The 18,921-nt window shown below is 42.6% G+C and overlaps 1 protein-coding gene across 1 annotated transcript in view; it reads left to right on the forward strand.

The window, feature by feature from the left end:
• SH3KBP1 (SH3 domain containing kinase binding protein 1) overlaps positions 1 to 18,921 on the forward strand; it is a 274,242-nt gene that overhangs the window by 151,850 nt on the left and 103,471 nt on the right. The window contains 3 exon segments of the mRNA XM_033201026.1: positions 4,619 to 4,694; positions 17,847 to 17,919; positions 17,921 to 17,939. Of these exon segments, the coding sequence (XP_033056917.1) occupies positions 4,619 to 4,694; positions 17,847 to 17,919; positions 17,921 to 17,939 (168 nt within the window).

Below are 18,921 nucleotides of genomic sequence, written 5' to 3' on the forward strand. Positions count from 1 at the left end.
TTGGAGTTTGCATGTGAATTGGAATAAAGTAGGAGAAGGAATTTTATACTCTTGATTTGAGCAGGATCTTGGTCTCACGTTCTGCAGTCACAAAGAAACAAATACGTTAGTCATTTGGGAACTAGATTCCCCTGGACCCCAATCCAGCGATTGCTTTTCCTGTAAGAATTAGTTGCTTCATTTTGGCAGAGAAAAGACAAAAAATTAGTTGCTCCACTAACTGAAATCATATGGTGGTTATCTGTCTTGATGCTGCACCACTGGATCTTGTAGAGCTAGGAGTACATATGATACTCCCACTGTACACAAAAATCCTGAAACGTTTATTTAGTGCTTTTGGCAAGAGAGCGAATGGGAGAGATAGTTACGTTATTAAATGTTCAAAGGAATGAACTTTCTGAATTATTGATTTTTAAAAGTCAAGTTTTAAATGGAGATAGGTATATGGCAAGAAAGACAAAAGTTGACAGTAGTCTGGTAATTACCATGTGTAGAAGTAGATCCATAGCGATACAGATACAGCTCTATCCATCCAACCATATGTACATCCTTTCCCAGACCAAGCAGATCTGACTAATGTGGGTGTGTGTACTGGGAAGTCTTCAGCTGCCTCACAGAAGGAAGAGGAAATAATGGGCCAAGTTAGGGAGAAGAACCTGAGAGTCTGTTCTATAAAGTCATATGCAAAATGGGTCTGTTTCCAGATCCCTTGGGAGGTGAATGGGCTGTGTCCTGAGCATGTCAACACAGCCCCTAAGTGCATGCCTGGTGTTTGTTGTGGATAAGCCACCTTCCTTAAGGCACTCAGGAGAGCAAGAATACTGTGGAGGAAGCCAAAGAGGACATCCTGTATCCTCTTCCCCAGCCACTGCAAGCCTAACATCCCTCTTTGTTGCCTTCTAGGTGGAGGAGAGATGTATGGATGCGATTCCTGATTGTTCTGTCCACTTAGCCCTGCAGTGTAGCTGACATTCAGTTATCCATGAGATACCTGTGTACTGGAGCTAGACATTGCGTTCATGAGGCATGCCCTTTGAAATTTAGGATTCTATTCATTTTAAGTCCCATTGACCAAAGATGTTTTCAGAGGTAGAGGGAGCTGGAAGGCTGATGGGAAAGCAATAATTCACCACCCTTTTCTATGCTCTTGTATATAGGGAAGGGCAGGGGCTAGAGGTTCTCAACTAGGGATGTTTGGAAAGGTGTGTGGTGTTCAGGGTACATGCAATGACTTGGGGGCACTATAGACTTTGAGTGGGTAGTGGCAAGGGTTGCTAAAGGTCCTTTAATGTGTGAGCCAGTCTTCTACAATGAAGAAACACCTCACCTAAAATGCCAGTAAAGGGTAACACTGAGAAGGAGAAACAGGGTTTGGGCCTCTGTGAAGGCTCATACAGTCATGGGAGTCTGCCTGCTTAGCCTTCTGGGCAGTCTGAGCCCAGAGAGGCTAGATACAGCCTTCCAGTTTTGGTTTATAGCTAGCTAGCTAGCTTGCTTGCTTCCTTCCTTCCTTCCTTCCTTCCTTCCTTCCTTCCTTCCTTCCTTCCCTCCCTCCCTCCCTCCTTCCCTCCCTCCCTCCCTTCTCTCCCTTCTCTCCCTTCTCTCCCTCCCTCCCCCCTTCTATCCCCCCTTCCCTCCCTCCTTTCCTCCCTCGTTCCCTCCCTCCTTCCTTCTTCATCTTTCTAACTTTCTTCCTTCCCTCCTTCCCTCTTCCCTCCCACCCTCCTTCCTTCCTTCCCTCCTTCTCTTTTCTTCTCCCCTTCCTTTTCCTTCCTTCTCTCCTTCTCCTTCCTTCCCTCCTTTTGCTTCTTTCCTTCCCTCTTTCTCTTTCTTTCTGTCCTCCTCCTTTCTTCCACCTACCCACCACTTCAGTGGCCAACTATCCTCCCCCATGTTTCCTTCAGCAATATTGTCACATTGTCTGATCTACTGTACTCAAGTTCCTCTCTGAACTAAGTCATTTAGTAGCAATGACAAGTTCTTAGGCCAGTGAGAATAGAGAAGGTAGATGCGTTTGGTGGGAAAGGAGAGAGAGAAGAGAGGGAGAAGAGTTAAAAAGATGTTTGATAATTTATCTAGGTATGAGAATAGGCCTCTGAGTTTTTAATCCAAGAAAAGGCATTTGATTAATACTAATGGACTCCCTCCCACATCAGTCAGTGGTTCTCAAATGTGAGCGTGCATCAGAATCCCATGGAGGGTGTGTTCCTAGAGACTGCTGGGAACCATCCCCAGAGTTTCTGATTGAGAAAGTCTGGGGTGAGGCCTGGGAATTTGCTTTACTAACAAGTTCTCAGGTGCTGCTGGTGCAGGGACCACACTTTTCTAGGTCTGGGTCCTAGAAACAAGAGAAACACTAGGCCAATTCCCATCTCCAGAGCACTGGCAGGAACAGGCTGAGATGGGGAGAAACTTTGCCATATTCTAGACTTTTAATTATGGCCCATGAAGGAGAAGGGAAGATTTAAGGGCCAGCACTTCCCAGAAGATGAGGATAATACCAGCTTCACCATCACACCTGTTGCTGGGATCCATGCAGAGGCCAGTGTGCTGTGTTTTCTGAAATAGGAAGGAAACAAACCACAGTGAGCTTTGCTTTTTTGTGTCCTTCTGTACCAAAGTAAGTGCATTGAACTGATGGCCTTTGCTTGATGTCTGGTAGCTTGGACGTTTTGGTAAACCAGGATATCAAAGATAATGGGCAATACTTTCTTTTGTTACTAAAGAAGGGGAAGTTGTAAAAATGTGCAACCTGTTGAAGGTCTCTCTAAAGGAAGGCATCTGGTTTAATGCCCAAACCATTACATGTGTCCTTTTTTTTTTTTTCAGGGAAGCAAACAAAGTCAGGAGTAGGGACAGTGTTTACTGTTGCCTTTCCTGAATTCTTTGTTCAGTGATACCAGAAGCACTGGTTGTTTTTGTTTTCCTCTTCCTAATGTGTTAATAATGGTTATGCTTTATTCCAGCCCCAGAAAGGGAAAAACAAATATATTGGCAGGGATGCTGCTGAAAGTGTGAACAGGAATGTGAATGAAATGGACACTTTGAGAGCTGCTATTTTTACTATCAGTACCTGATTTTTCAAAATAATTCTAAGAACAGTTTTCATCAAATTTGACCTGATGCCAGAATAACATCAAGCTTTTTTCATCCCTGATGTTCCCCTGGAATCATAAAATGTTATTAGTTTGAGTACTTAGCAGCAGTTTAGAGGTGGCATATTATGTTGGTTTTCATTTTTTATCCAATATAGAAAGCCCTGCGGCACTAAATAAAAATGTCACCGTGTAGAATGTAAAGGCTTTCTGTCACAAATGTTTTTAAAAATTCATGAAGGACTGAGGATTTGATTTATCCTCTTTCTGTGATTTATTCATATTTAATGTTAGGTTCAACTTTTGAAGCATGAAGAACTTTTCAAATTAAAATTGTGGTGAATCAGTTTTATTTGAAGAAAAATTCTACCATGCCAGTTTTTGAATTATGCAGCTCATTCCTCTTCATGTGTTCAAGAGCCAGAGATGTTTGGTTTTCCCAGTGGCTGGAATTCTCACTGGCGGAACCTTCATTGTTGCGGGGGAGGTTGATTTTCCCAGCTACGTGGTCGTGGCAGCTGTTGCCCTGGTATCAATAGACATTTTCCCTCAGGCATTAATCATGATCACACACGTGTGGTAGCAAAGGGGAAGAGTGGGAACAGACCTCGCCTTGGGAACCACTGGGTCTGTATATTTCTTTCTGTTTTTGAGCTGCTGAGTTGCCTGTGTTTTCAGGAACATCTTTAGGCGGAGATAAGATCCAGTCTTCTCTATGGACGGTTCATAAATAATGTTAATAGAATTAGCGGCAAATGAAGGAAAGGAAATGAACTCAAAACAAACTCATAATCTTTCTTTTTTTAAACTAGTCAGTGGAAGCATAGGGTCTGAGGCACTGGATTTTTTCCAAGCCCTTGGAGGCTTAAAAGACTATAGGGAAAAGAGCTCCTTGGTGGACTCGTTTTTGCCTTTGTGGTAGGCAGGTAGATCTGTCTAGAGGACATGAGAGTATCTCCCCTTTCTCTGGGAGGCAGGTAGAATTCTCGATGGCTAGACAGGGATACAATAGGTTACACTGTCCTGGACATCCTGACTTCTGCCTGCCCACCCACCTGCCCGCCCACCCTGCCCTCCTGGGCCTGCATTCCTGTATCCCTTCCTTTTGATTTCTTCTCTCTTACTTCCACGTTTCCAGCCTGCTGTGACTTTTCAGTATCTCTGTTGGGCCAGCTATTGTACCTCCATAGACTGAGTCAGCTTCTCATAAAATGAGGGGAACTATGCCTGTTTTCTTTGCTAAAAATAGTCAACCTTTTATAAGAGTATCAAGGAAGGAAGAGAATAAAAGCTACTAAGTGCCTACAAGGATAAAACCCTTTTTACCTATTTTTCTCCCTTGTTTGTCATTGGGGATGAAACCTATTAAAGGGTGGCAGCCAGTACACAGAGCAGGGCATAGACCAAAGAATGTGGCTTTTTAAACCAATTTCGAGCGTTTTGTCATTATGATCTGGATCTTATTCCTTTGCTTAATGGAGACAATCATCTTGATAAGTAAAATCATCTGTTTTTCCCCTCAGACTATTGGGAAGAAGTTACCTGCAACTACAGCAACTCCAGACTCGTCAAAAACAGAAATGGACAGCAGGACAAAGAGTGAGTTTCCTTAGTTATCTATTTCACCTTGAAAAGCATTTAAGGATTTCACAATAACAGAAATGTTTTTTAGAAATCCCTATATAACCTTGATAGCTTTTGCAAATGCATCAGAAAAATGTACACAATTGTATTTCATTCAATTCCCGTCATTAGGGTGGGCACAAGTTAGATTCAGAACTCTTGTTTTTGTTTTTTGTTTTCTTTTCCCTTATTACAGAATGTGGTTCTCTCCTGCTATATGTATCTCACTCGTGTGCAGAGCTCGGGTTTATCCATGTATACCGAAAGCATTTTGCACCTCTTGAATATCTCTAGATACCACTGCATGTCTGCAGGCAGGAGGCTCAAGTGTTTTTGGAAGGATTGGGCTAATGAATGGGAGGGGTTAACTGTGTTTTAGAACAGTGCTAGCCAATAGAAATATCATGTGTGAGCCACATATGTAATTCTAAATTTTCTTGTAGCCATGTTAAAAAAAAAACAAGGAAAAACAACTGGACTCAATTTTAATGTATTTTTATTTAACTCAATATATCCAAATATTATGTCCACATGTTATCTACATAAAATTATTAAATGAGATACTTTCCTTGCTCTCTTCATGTGAAGTCTTCACAATCCCATATGTATTTCATAGGCATAGTATACCTCAATTTGGAGTAGCTACATTTCGAGTACTCAATAGTCATGTGTGCCTAGTGGCAACCATATTGGAAAGTGTAGTTTTATTTTTGTAATATTTTCTTTTTTAAACAATTTTGTGGGTACATAGTAAGTGCATATATTTATGGGATACATGTTTTGATACAGGCATGCAATGTGAAATAAGCACATCATGGAGAATGGGGTATCCATCCCTCAAGCATTTATCCATTGAGTTACAAACCAATTACACTCTTTATTTTAAAATGTACAATTAAGTTATTATTGACCATAGTCACTCTCTTGTGCTATCAAATAGTAGGTCTTATTCATTCTTACTATTTTTAATACCCATTAACCATTCCCCCTACCCCAGCCCCAACTACCCTTCCCAGCCTCTGGTAACTGTCTGCGTACTCTCTATGGACCGTATAGTTTTAGAGTAATTCTGGGGTCCGAGAGGGACTTCCGGGCTTGAAAATGAACACGGTTCCAAATGTTCAGCTTTCCTAAGCATGTGGAAGAAACCTGGCTCCAGCCCAAGCCTTGTTCAGTCCTGAAAGCATCTATTAACTACATCCACATACCTGGCCCTCTAGGAGCAGCATGGCGGGGAATGGATTACTCCTAAGAGTGGGTTTCCGGGAAGCCCATACTCTAGGACCAGCTCTGTTATTAGCTAGCCAGGTGAACTTGGGCAAACAATTTTATTCCTTTGGCCTTCCTCTTCATCATCTGCATTGTCTGTGAAGTCAGAGGGTTATACTAGAGATAAACCCCAGGGTTTATCCCAGCATCTTCATCCTCTCGTTCAGTTCTAAAAGCTTTACAACTCAGAGGGGAAGGTTTCTGCATTCAGAAAATTAAGCAGCTGATGGAAGAGCCAAAAGGAAGATGTGAACAATTCCGTAGGAATATGAGAAAGATGTCTTTAGGTATAGATGTTAATATACCTGTAAATGGTAACAGGTCAGGAAAGGGAATTATTACTGTCAGCAAAGGCTTGAGGGATGTTTATTGACAGACATTTTTTCATAGACACCAGAATAAGAATTTCTGCAGTTGGGCTGGGCGCAGTGGTTCACAACTGTAGTCCCAGCGCTTTAAGAGGCTGAGTGAGGCAAGTGGATCACTTGAGCCCAGGAGTTTGAGACCAGCCTGGGCAACATAGCAGAACCCCTAGCTGGGCACAGTGGTGTGTACCTGTAGTTCCAGCTTCTCGGAAGGCTGAGATGGGAGGATTACTCGAGCCTGGGAGGTTGAAGCTGCAGTGATTGAGCCAAGGTCACACCACTGCACTCCAGCAGGGCGGCAGAGTGAGACCCTGTCTCAAAAAAAAAAAAAAAAATTCTGCAGTTTCACCTCACACACACTGTCTCTAGTTGTCAAGAGCACATTCTGGGGTAATTGTTCTTCCATGATTTCCATTTAGTGCCACCCCAGACCCCTAAGAAGCCCCCTAAAAAGCCCCTTTCATTTGGACCGTTTCCCTGCTTCAGGATTTTGATATGACACCTATGTTTTTTTTTTTTTTTTTTTTTTTTTTTTTTGAGACGGAGTCTCACTCTGTCGCCCAGCTGGAGTGCAGTGGCCGGTTCTCAGCTCACTGCAAGCTCCGCCTCCCGGGTTTATGCCATTCTCCTGCCTCAGCCTCCGAGTAGCTGGGACTACAGGCGCCCGCCACCTCACCCGGCTAGTTTTTTTTTTTTTTTGTATTTTTTAGTAGAGACGGAGTTTCACCGTGTTAGCCAGGATGGTCTCGATCTCCTGACCTCGTGATCCGCCCGTCTCGGCCTCCCAAAGTGCTGGGATTACAGGCTTGAGCCACCGCGCCCGGCCGACACCTATGTTTAGGTAACAGGCCACACAGTAACTGAACAGCTACATCTTAGAAATGACCCTGAGCTTGGGATCTGAGCAACCTCCTTCCCTCTTCCTTCTGGCCAGAAGACAAACCTATGACAAAACTTTCCCAGCAGTGCAGAAGAGGGCAGCTCCTTCCTACACAGACATCTGTCTCCTTAGCATGCTAAAATACTAGCTCACATCAGGGTTAAGAGTTGGGATGATTTTAAAAATGTTCATATGAGTTGGTATTTTCTGAGTGAAAGTGAAACTCAGCTGATCAGGATTTATTTAAACAATTAACATTATCATCCCCACCCTCTCCAAAAAAAATAGCTTTTATGATATTGAAATTCATCAGAAACTCATGCTGGGGAACAGATTGGCATAATTTTCATAACAAGAGGAAAACTGTCTAAATATTCATAATGAAGTGCCCTGAGGTTCCTCCAGCTCACCACATCTGGAGTTTCCCTCTTTCTTATTATAATTGATGCAGATTTGTGGCCTCTGTGGGATACAAATATAGCCCAAAGAAAGGGCTATTAAATATTTTTTTGAACAAATAGTTTAGTCTTACAGATTCAGAAGACCAGTTGAACAGGTGGGTTCGGGGGAAAAATCCTTGACAGAATTTGTACCAGGGCAGATCAGGCTTCTGCATAAGTTATGACTGCAGGACAAAGGCTGTTTTCCCTGCTGAACCTCATCTCACTTCCTAACTGGACACTCATACCACCTTTGCAATCCCTTTGTTCATTGACTTACTTCTTAGAGCTGTCATCTGTGATGGCAACAAATGGAACCTTGTTACTATCATTAGATCATTGGTCCCTCTAGGTTGAGGCTGTGTCTTCTACTTGATATCCCCACCATGCAGCCTAGAAAAGTGCCATGGATTCAGTGGGCACATAAAAAATGGTGGTTGAGCAAATGGAGAAGTATAAATGATTTATGATTTATCAGGCTCTAGATTGCACAGTCTTTTAAAAGCTATTAGCACCATTCATGGTGGCTCATGCTTGTAATCCTAGCACTTCGTGGGGGCCAAGGCAGGAGGATCTCTTGAGCCCAGCAGCTTGAGGCCAGCCTGGGCAACACAGTGAGACCCTGTCTCTACAAAAAGTAGAAAAAATTAGTTGCGCATGGTGGCACATGCCTGTAGTCCCAGCTCCTTGGGAGGCTGAGGCAGGAGGATCACTTGAGCCCAGGAGGTCAAGGCTGTGGTGAGCCACGATCATGCCACTGCACTCAGTCTGGGTGACAGAGTGAGACCTTATCTCAAAAATATATATGAAAATAAAAAAGCTATTAGCCATTGGTCCCCTTCGCCAAGTGTACATATACATGTATATGTAAGCCCCTCACAATGAACCTTAAACACAATGGTAAGTAACATCTTTTGAAAGTGTGTTCCAAATACCTGCTTTAAGAGCCCTCTGCATGGAAAACAGTTCCATTCACTGTAAGAAAATAGCATATAATGTATCTCTTAAAAAGTATGCTTAGATTTAGCTCTAAAACATCTATATGTAAACCTCTCATGCACGATGAGATGCAATGCTAGAAACATCTCTCAAAAATATGTTTGAAACACTTGCTTACAAAATTTTCTGCTTGGAAAACAGTTCCATTCGCTGTATGAAAACAGCACATAATGCATCTCTACAGAAGCAGGTAGATTTAGCTTTTAAAGGTGTATATGGAAACCACATATAATGAAACTTGAAATACAATGGTAAGGAACATCTTTCAAAAGCATGTTCAGTACATCGGCTTACAGAACTCTCTGCTGGGGGAAAAAAAGAGACACATTTGTTCCTGTAAGACACTTGAGCATGTTCTGGGGTCTGAGTGGTTAGCAGTGGTTGCTGGTGTTCTTTGGCTTGCTGGTGTTCCTTGGGGTTTGCCAGACCCTCTCTTCTTACCAGCCATTGCTCTCCCAATCAGCCTAAGACTGTTACCAGTGGAGGGTGTCCAGGTTCTTGGCGTCTTGAACAAAGAATTGGACAAAACGCACAAACAAAGCAAGGAAAGAGTAAAGCAACAAAAGCAGAGATTATTGAAAACGAAAGTACACTCCACAGGGTCAGAGCAAGCACCAGCACAGGGGCTCAAGAGCCCCGTTACAGAATTTTCTGGGGTTAAATACCCTCTAGAGGTTTCCCATTGGTTACGTGGTACACACCCTATGTAAATGAAATGGTGGCCCATTTCATCCTCTGATTGGTTGTGGAAAGCAGCCAATCAGAGGCTGAAGTGAAGTTACAAAGTTACACTCCTATGCAAACATCTGATTGGTTGCACAAAGCAACCAATCAGAGATACTTTCAATTTTCCATCTGCCATGCAGAAAAAGAGGGGGATTTGCAAAGGGAGTAGCCCCTGGTCCTTTTGTTACTTAGGTGTGGAAAGTTGGGATTTTCCTTTTGATTTAGTTCTAGGAAGTCAGAGTGAATCGGCCTTAGGTTCCCTGCTCCAGACCCTATTCTGCCTCAAGACCACCAGGTTTATTGGCTCATTGTGACCAGGGAGACTGCACACCAGGGACCTGTGGATGTTACATCAAGCAAAAGCAAAATTAAAAAAAAAAAAAAAAAAGTTGTTACAGATTTTGAGAAGGGGCAGAATTTAGTGAAATGTAAATGAAATGATGTTTGATAGACTCAAGGCAGAGCAGGGCTGCATGGCAAGGGGTCAGCATCAGGTCTTGACTGTGAGGTGGACTCAGGTCCCGTTTCTTTGGCAGCTACCAAGTGAAGATAGATGTGTAGTGGTGTAGTGCTGTGTCCAGAAACCCTTGACGTGAGGCGCTGCACTTGGGCTGGAAATGAAGACTGCTTCTCTGGGTCAAGTGTCTTAGTGCCTTCAGGCAAGAGTGGAATGTTTCATTCTTCCTGATATAATTTTTTTAAAAACCAAGTTTCTGGTAGTTTCTCTCTCCTTGACTTTGTCAGGGAGTGAGAAAGTAGGAGCACTCCAAGAAGGGGGTTGTTAAGGACACTTTGCAACTACCGCATACGCTTGGGAGAAACACTGTTTCCTGATCACTTTGCAGGTGGCCTTATCTGTGTCTGTTGCCCCAGCCTCAAGAATGGCTGGGCAGATTGCTACTTACTCAGTGCAGCTCATTTTTGCTTTCTCACCATGTGTTTAAATGGGGGAAGAAAAAAAAGAAGGGTCAACTTTCTTGTGTTGGGTTTTCCTCAGCTTCATAATATATACCCAGGAACTCTGATCCTATTTTTTCAGACTGAGTGTTTTTGCCCACATATCCTCCCCCAGACTCACTCATTCTTGGGCCTGGGGATTTGGGCACATCCAATTTGCTGCAGCATGTTCGTATTCACCCCTTTAGTGTCCTGGATGCCTGTCATGTACTGAAGCCCCTCATGCTTGATGTCCCAAGGGTACCTACCTCTTCCTAAGAAGCACCTTTCATCACTTGCTCCCCAGTACAGACATTGCTGTCTGGATTCAGAGTGGGAGCCTTCCCAGGAGGGTGCCCAGCCTACCTGTGTGGCTTAAGATCTGCATTTCAGATACAGTCCTCTTGAGAAAAAGGTTAACTCCCTGTGTGTTTTCCTGGTAGGTTTTCTTTCTCCCAAAGACTCTCCAAGGAGCTTCTCATCTGAGCAGAAGAAAGTACCATCGAGAGGAGCAGTGATCCAGCCTCTGCTCCATTGTAGAGACAAGAAGGGCTTTGCTTGTCAGATTTTCATTTCTTCTTTTTAAAATATACTTCTCTTTTTAGAGGAGGTTAAATGGTGTCATAATTCATACTTGTGAAATAATTTGAAAGTCAAATTCCCAACAGCGTCTAAGACGGAAGGTGGTTGTTTGGAGTTATGGTCAGCTTCTCCATAAAGGAAGACGCTGCGTTGGCATTGACAGACATACTGACAGACACATCGTGTTTCATTTCCCATCTGAATTTAAATGTAGACCACAGCTTCTTCACCTCGGCAGTATTGACGTTTGGGCTAGATCATTGTCTGTTGGTGGGCGTTGTCCTGTGTGCATTGTGGAATATTTAGCAGCATCCCTGGCCTCTACCCACTAGAAGCCAGTAGCAATCAACGCCCATTCCCTGCCAAGTTCTAATAGGGAAAATTGTCTCCAGGTATTCTCAATATTTCCTGGGAAGCCCTAGTTTCAAACTGCTGGTATAGACTGTAGTAAGCCCCAAGAGGGCATTGTGGCATCCCTGCTGCCTGGTATGCAGTGGACACTCAGTTGTTATTTACTGAATAGATGACAAGCCTAGTATGTATTTCACTACTCCTCACTAGCCCCAGATCCTCAGAATCTGACCCAGAACTGGAATTCCTGTCTAAATCTAGCATATGGCACACCCATCCCCAGTGCTACCACCATGCTGGTCCACCCTCCAGGTCCCCACAACTGTTTTGCTCCTTCCTGGAATAAACATTTGCTAATACCCATTACTAGACCAGTGGTTCTCACAGCGTGGTCCCAGAACTAGCAGCAGCAGGAGCATCACCTAGGAACTTGTTAGAAATGCAAATACCAGCCCTACAGAATCAGAACCCCTGGGGGTGGGGCCCAGTTGATCTGTTTTTACAAGCTCTCCACCTGATGCCAATGCCCACTCAAGCCTAAGAACCACTGACCTAGACTAAGTCTTTTTTTTTTTTTTTTTGGAGACAGATTCTCGCTGTATCGCCTAGGCTAGAGTGCAGTGGTGCAATCTTGGCTCATTGCAACCTCTGCCTCCCGGGTTCAAGCGATTGTCCTGCCTCAGCCTCCTGAGTAGCTGGGACTACAGGCACCCACCAACAAGCCCAACTAATTTTTGTATTTTTAGTAGAGACAGGGTTTCACAATGTTGGTCAGGCTAGTCTCGAGCTCCTGACCTCGTGATCCGCCCACCTCAGCCTCCCAAAGTGCTGGGATTACAGGCGTGAGCCACTGTGCCCGGCCAGACTAAGATTTTTAAAGCTTCCCTGATGATGAGAATCACCAGAGTGTGTGTTTAGTAAATGGATTCCTGGTCCCACCTCAGATCTGAAGATTCAGATCTGCAGGGAAGAGGTCTGGGAAGATAATAGAATGAACAGGTGCCTCACAAAATTCTTATCAGGGATGACTGACTGGGAAACACGCCCCAATCCTACTCCTCTGGTCAGTGTCCTAGAACATTGTACAAAGCTCACTGTCATTTTCTTCCTCTCTGACAAGATCCTGAGTCTCTTATTTGGGAAGTGATTGTCCCATTTCAGATACTCTGATACTTTAAGCCAAATGCATGGCTCTCATCCTGTCTTCACTGTTGTCTGGCCAACATTGTATATAGACATACCCTTTTCTGCTACTTGAGCTCCTCGAGCAGATAGTGTCTTATTTACCTTCATTTCTCTTTCCTAGAACATAATAGAAGTTCACACCCTTATGTGCAATTCCAAAATATAAAAAGCTCTGAAAAGAAAATGTTTTATTACCCATTGGGTGATAAAACTTGTTCTGGACTGACACATGTCTATTCATAGTCTTTATTTTTCCCGCTTGGAGTGACCAGTCATCCATTACTGCAGAATTTTAATGGTTGGGTGCAGCCCCAGCCCCCAGCTGAGATGTTACATATTTTATGGTATGCAGTATATTTCCTTTCTAAAATCTGAATAATCCTGTCCGCAGGGGTTCTGAATGAGGGATACCAACCAGTAGTGTCTGAGATAATATTTGTCAGTTGAACGAAAGAATTTGATTATGATGTTGGTGAAACTAGACTATCCCTGAGCTTGATACTTTTGTTGTACTGTCCCAAGGGAAAGGAAAACTCCAGTTCTAGATGTGACCTGGTATTTTCCAAACGCTGCTTAAAGCTCTGGAAGCTTCCTACCAGAATCTGCCCATGGCACATGGGGTTTTGATCTTTATACCCTAAAACTGAGCCCAAAGAGTTGTCCTGGATTTAACATTATTTCCTTCCGTGTATATGTTCAGCTTGCTGATATATTTATTCTGTTGGTTCTGCTTTTATTTTTTTTTAAGCTGAGAGGATTTTTGCTTGTTTGTTTGAAGTTGGTTTGTTTTTATTGAATAGATTATAAAACTAGCTGCAGGCAGTCATGTGATGTGGGCATGTGAGTTCAATTCCTTTAACAGTCTGTTTTTAATATTATGTAAATTTCTAAAAGTTTAGAGATTGAAATGATGTTTTTTGGGGAGTGTGTAAATCATGACTGGACTTTTTGGTGATTTTAATAGAGCAAGCTTCTTAAAATTTGAAAACCAATAATTAGTACAGTGGCTCTTGATGTGGGAACTAGGTAACTGACAGCTTTGGGGTCCTCAAATCTTCTGATATTGTATACATTTTCTCTGCACATTTGAGTGTGTGTGTGTGTACGGTTTGTTGTGTTGTGGGGTTTTTTTCTGGAAAGAGTCATTGCTTTTTATCAGACTCTTAAAGGACTCTAAGACCAAAAAAGGTTTAAGAACTGATTTAGGATTTCAGTCTTATGCTAATTCATTAGTCATTTTTAACCTTTCTAAAGAAAAAGACAAAATCATCTCAAATTGCTGGATAAATTGTGCTTTATTTCTGTGTGTGTGTGTGTGTGGTGTGTGTGTGTGTGGTTTATTCATTCCTATTTGATCTCTAATTAAATCCATCCAATTGATGAATAGAAGGAAAATGCCTGCCTTCCAAAATTAATTTCATTCCCTTCTTCTCCAACTCTGTCCAATACTCATTTAAAATGTATAATCTTCCCACATCCAAAGGATCTGGAATTATACCCTTCTTAAGACATATCAAATGCCTCCTCTTTTGAGAACTTTTCTCCTAAATGTAATCTTGCCTTTCTCTGAAACACAACAATAGTCCATCATAGTGAGTTTATGTGTATGCGGGGTTTGTCTTTTCTTTCTGCCATTCTCCTCCCCTTGCTTTTCTCCAGAATTAGACTGTCACTTCCATGCTGGGACAGGAGGGGATGGTTGGGCTTACTGTATATTACAGTCCCCCAAATTGACAGTATCTTTTTCATAGTGGTGGTTCAATAATATTTAAGTGGAAGTCAGGAATATCTTTGTTCCATATACTTTAACGTTAAAACCACAGACTCAGAGTTAATAACTTTTTTGCAGATAACAGTTTTGAGTGTCTTAAAGTCACTGATACATCCAATGCAACATAATATTTTTTTCTTTCTTCTAAAAAAAAAAACAAAAACGGGATACACGTGCAGAACGTGCAGATTTGCTACACAGGTATGTGTGCCATGGTGGTTTGCTGCACCTATTGACCCATCCTCTAAGTTTCCTCCCCTCATCCCCCACCCCCACAGGCCCTGGCTTCTGTTGTTCCCCTCGCTGTGTCCATGTGTTCTCAATGTTCAACTCCCACTTATTAGTGAGAACATGCGGTGCTTGGTTTTCTTTCCCTGTGTCAGTCTGCTGAGGATTATGGCTTCCAGCTTCATCCATGTCCTTGCAAAGGACACGATCTCATTCCTGTTTATGACTACATAGTATTCCATGGTGTATATGTACCACATTTTCTTTATCCAGAAATATTTTTATTTTCTAATACTATTGAATTCAGGCTCAAATGCCTCATCAGTAAAAATAAATTCCTATTTTAAATATATCTTAATAAATTAAAGCATGTGAAGCTAATGGTTGCTGGGTTTGGTCAGGAGTCTGGGTGATAGTGCCTGTGACTAGAGTCATGAAAAATCATAGCTCAAAGTCAGAGCTGCCAGGACTCAAGTCTAGCCGAGTGTGCCCCTTGGAGCCCTCAGAGCTTCACTGATGTCTTGGGGACCTGGGTGGGAGATGGGACAGCCTACTCCCCCACCAAAACAGCTCTGTTTTAGTTGCTTTATATTTGAGCTCTGGAATACGTTGAAATTTGCTAAGTGTCCTGCTGAAGTTAACCAGACTCTCCTCTCTCCCCTCCTTGGCTGGTCCCTGATTTTACACCTGAGGACACTGAGGTCATCCAGAGTTGTAGTGTGATTGTCTCAGGTCATGTGCTTGCGAAAGCCCAGCTGGGAACCCAACCTAGTCCCAAGATCCTGCCTTCTGCCCACAATTCTCTCCTCCTCCTCCTTGTGGCCCCTCCAAGTGTTCCTCCACTTTATAGGGGTCACTTGGAGATCATCAGAAACATTGAGTGGAGCTCTGTATCAGGTTTTGGGGATGCAAAGAGAGCTGAGACATGCTACAGCAACCCCTGGCACCAGTATCTCCTCTTTTTCTCTTAACAGTGGTGCTTTCCAGATAATTCTGTGTCTAATGCCTTACACATAAAACAGCGTAGCTGCACAGTCGAAGTGTTCTAAAGCTGGATTATGGCGATTGTTACACAACTGTATAAATTTATTAAAACTCATCAAATTACCACTGATTTTCTGGCATTCCTCTTGCAGTTGAAATATGATTTCAATAGCACCAAGCACTGTACTGACGTCCAACAAAGATAAAATTGTTAAAAGGAAATGGCAGGGGCAACTGTCTTCCTCAAGTCTGCCTGTCTGTCTCTCCGTGTCTCTCTCTCTCTCTGTCTCTCCGTGTCTCTCTCTTTCTCTCTCTCCTCTCTCTCTCTCCTCCTCACACACACACACACACACCCCAGGGAAAAAAATCTAACAGCCTCTCCCAACCCCAGCAGTTTTCCTCTCACATCTCATGGCTGGAAATAGAGCACATGCCCATCCCTAAACCAACACCAACAAAAGAGAGTGAGATTAACATTATTTACCTGGACATATTTTGCTTTATCCCCAGGGCTGTGAGAGGGTTCCATGTTCCTGAATATAATGCTTGAACAAATTAGGATTCTGTGAACTAGGAAGAGGGTGGGGAATGTCTCCTGGGATGTTAACCAACAGTCTCTGTTACACTTCATTAACTTTTTTTTGACTGAAGGGACAGAAACATGACCTGTTCCTTCTTTCTGTTGGCTGTGGGTTTCTGTATTCTTTGTAAAAATGGCTCCATGATTTCCATCCAAATAATTATTCTTAAAGCCAGGACTCTGTAGTGCAGTTCTTCAGTGATACTGTGTTTGTGTTGTTGTAAGTTTTGAGGTTGGCAGTCATGTTTCACTAGCACAGTCAATAGGAAAATTGGTGAGGAGCTGTCAGTATCCAATTTAAAGATGTTTTAACTTTTTCTGTCTCTTTAGAACATTAGACCAATTCAGATTTGGGGAGGTTTGCTATTACTAAGTAAAGAGAGATAGAATGTTGGTAACTATGTGGGTTTAGGAATATGGTATTGATGGGATTTAGAACTATGCCCCTCAGCACAGGTTAAGGGGCACAAGCCATCAGAGGCCCAGCATACCCAAGATGGAAAATTTCCAACACTAGGATAGGGAATGTAACTAATACCTTCAAGCCATTGTACAGAATATGAAAACAACTGCACAAAAGCAAAGTGAATACTGCCTCTCCTCCCTTCACTCTTTCCCCTTCCTCCCTCTGTTCTCTGTCCTATCCCAACCAACCACAGTGTATCTGTATTATGGATTTCTTAATTGCTTTTATTTTACATGTCACAATCTCTGGTTGTTGGGATGTTAACCAAAATAAAGAAACACACTTCAGTAATATAAATTACACTAGGGACAATGTAATTGTCATCAAGAGGTTACCTCTAAGACATAGCTCTAGGTTGTGCTCCGTCTGCAGAAATGGGCCTGATGCTTGGGAAATATCTAAGGCCATTCAAAGCCATTAGGTTTGTTGACTTTGATGCAGAATAATCGATGCCTCTCCCAGTAGATACTAATTCTCATGAATTTTTCTTTCCACCTTCTGTCCTGAATCATCAAAGCCTAGTTTTCCAAGTCTCCATTTCTGAAATACTTAACAAATGTTTTCACTATCTTCATAATTTGTGCTTTCAGATAAATAGAGATGATTTAACGGCACATAGACTTTCCAAGGCATGTAATTCGGGACATACTTAAATTGATTTTTAGTGGCCTTAGTATTTTCCCTCTTTGGTGAGGGCTATTGTATCTCTTTGCTGAGGAACAGCCATCTATGCATAGGGAGGTTTCCGCAGAAAGGCCGTGGAACATATTTCAACAAGCTCACCCCCACACATATGTGTGTAAAGAATGTTCAGTCAATACTTGTTGGCTGTTTATGGTTGGCATGTGCTTACATAGAAATACATTGACATTTGTCTCTTAAGACATACCATGATGGGGTAATTTTTTATTGTTTTATGTACCCTGGTAGCTTTGTAACATATATAATACCTTCTTTCTAATTGAGTAATGTGTGGAAAAAGGCAGTGAGGCAAAACTTAAGGTTTTTTCTGCCCTCTGTAGACTATACATGTTTATGCATGCACTTGAAGAGTATATAAAATGGTATATTCTGTTTTCCTGAGTAAGGAAACCTTTTTACTTTTCTGCCAGAGAAAAGTAAGCAGTCAGTGGCATCTCATGATGTCACATGATTTGTAAGGGGAAAAAATAAGCCAATAAATATACATGAGCCAAAAATGAGCACTCTCGGTCATTTCCTGAGGGTCACCCTTTCTTCTGCAGCAGTAATATGCTACTTGTTAAGTGTGCCTTTCCCTGAACTTAATGTGATAGAGAACATTTTCTCCTGGGCCAGCTCATTAGATAAAGCATTTTAAAAGTTATGTTTTCTGTTTTTCTTATAGGCAAGGATTACTGCAAAGTAATATTTCCATATGAGGCACAGAATGATGATGAATTGACAATCAAAGAAGGAGATAGTCACTCTCATCAATAAGGTAACAAAGGTTGTTTCCTACCTTCTAAACCGCAAACTGCTTTGGGGTGTTGACTGGACAGTACAAGCTTTTGCTTCAGTGCTTGAAAGCTTGGTTTTCCTCGGTCCTGAACTTGTGAGGAAGAATCTTGCATCTTTCCTTTCGATCAAGCTAAGCCCAGCATCCAGGTGAATGCATTCCTTGAGATGAGAATAGATTTGTTTGCCTTAGGGCCAGCTGCAGATTTGCAAGGTCCTTCAGAAAAGTCTGTTCCAGAAGGAATAACCCAAAAGGCAGCCTGCTTGGGTGGAGATCCTGCCCTCCACAGCAGCCAGGTTGCAGAGCTCTGTGTCCTGAGGTATTGGAGGAGGATTTTTTAAAAAAGGCTAGTCATGCCTCACAGGCAGAAAACGCTAAAGAATGTTTGCTGTTCAGATCAAAGACAGGTAGAGTGCCTGAGAGAATTTTTCCTGTCTCCTTTGGGCTAAGAAGGTTGAATGATTTTATTATTATTAGAGCCAGAGCCCTGTAAATAACAGAGAGCTATAAGATCTATGTAAGTGATGCGTTGAACAAGGGCCTTGGCTGTGTACTGTGTGTGCTTTCATTCTATGGTACTCACCAAGTAGGTGGTTGAAGATACATTATTTAAGCAATACCCAGATATATGACTTTTTCTCTGAGGAACAGCATTTTTGTGATGGTCAAATATGGTGAGAAGCTGAACGGTCTTGAAGATGTGTATGGTGGTTTTATTTATTCAGGGGAGTGACAGGGAACTTAGCACAGTTATCTTAGCACAAGTGTGACTTGGGAGATCATTGTGGCTGCCTGCGCTCTCCCAGGGCTGGGAAGCCTTGGCAGGGTGGAGGATGCAGGGAAGGGGAAGAGATTGCAGGTACGTAGAGTTGGGGTAGGCCCAGGGTCCTGCCAACTCTGACCATTACTGAGAGGGTGGGGACTGTGGTGTCGCCTGGCCCTACCCCTCCCTCAAGGCTTGTCC

Source organism: Trachypithecus francoisi, unplaced genomic scaffold (genome assembly GCF_009764315.1).
Source record: "Trachypithecus francoisi isolate TF-2019V2 unplaced genomic scaffold, Tfra_2.0 Lachesis_group6, whole genome shotgun sequence".
Classification (NCBI taxonomy): domain Eukaryota; kingdom Metazoa; phylum Chordata; class Mammalia; order Primates; family Cercopithecidae; genus Trachypithecus; species Trachypithecus francoisi.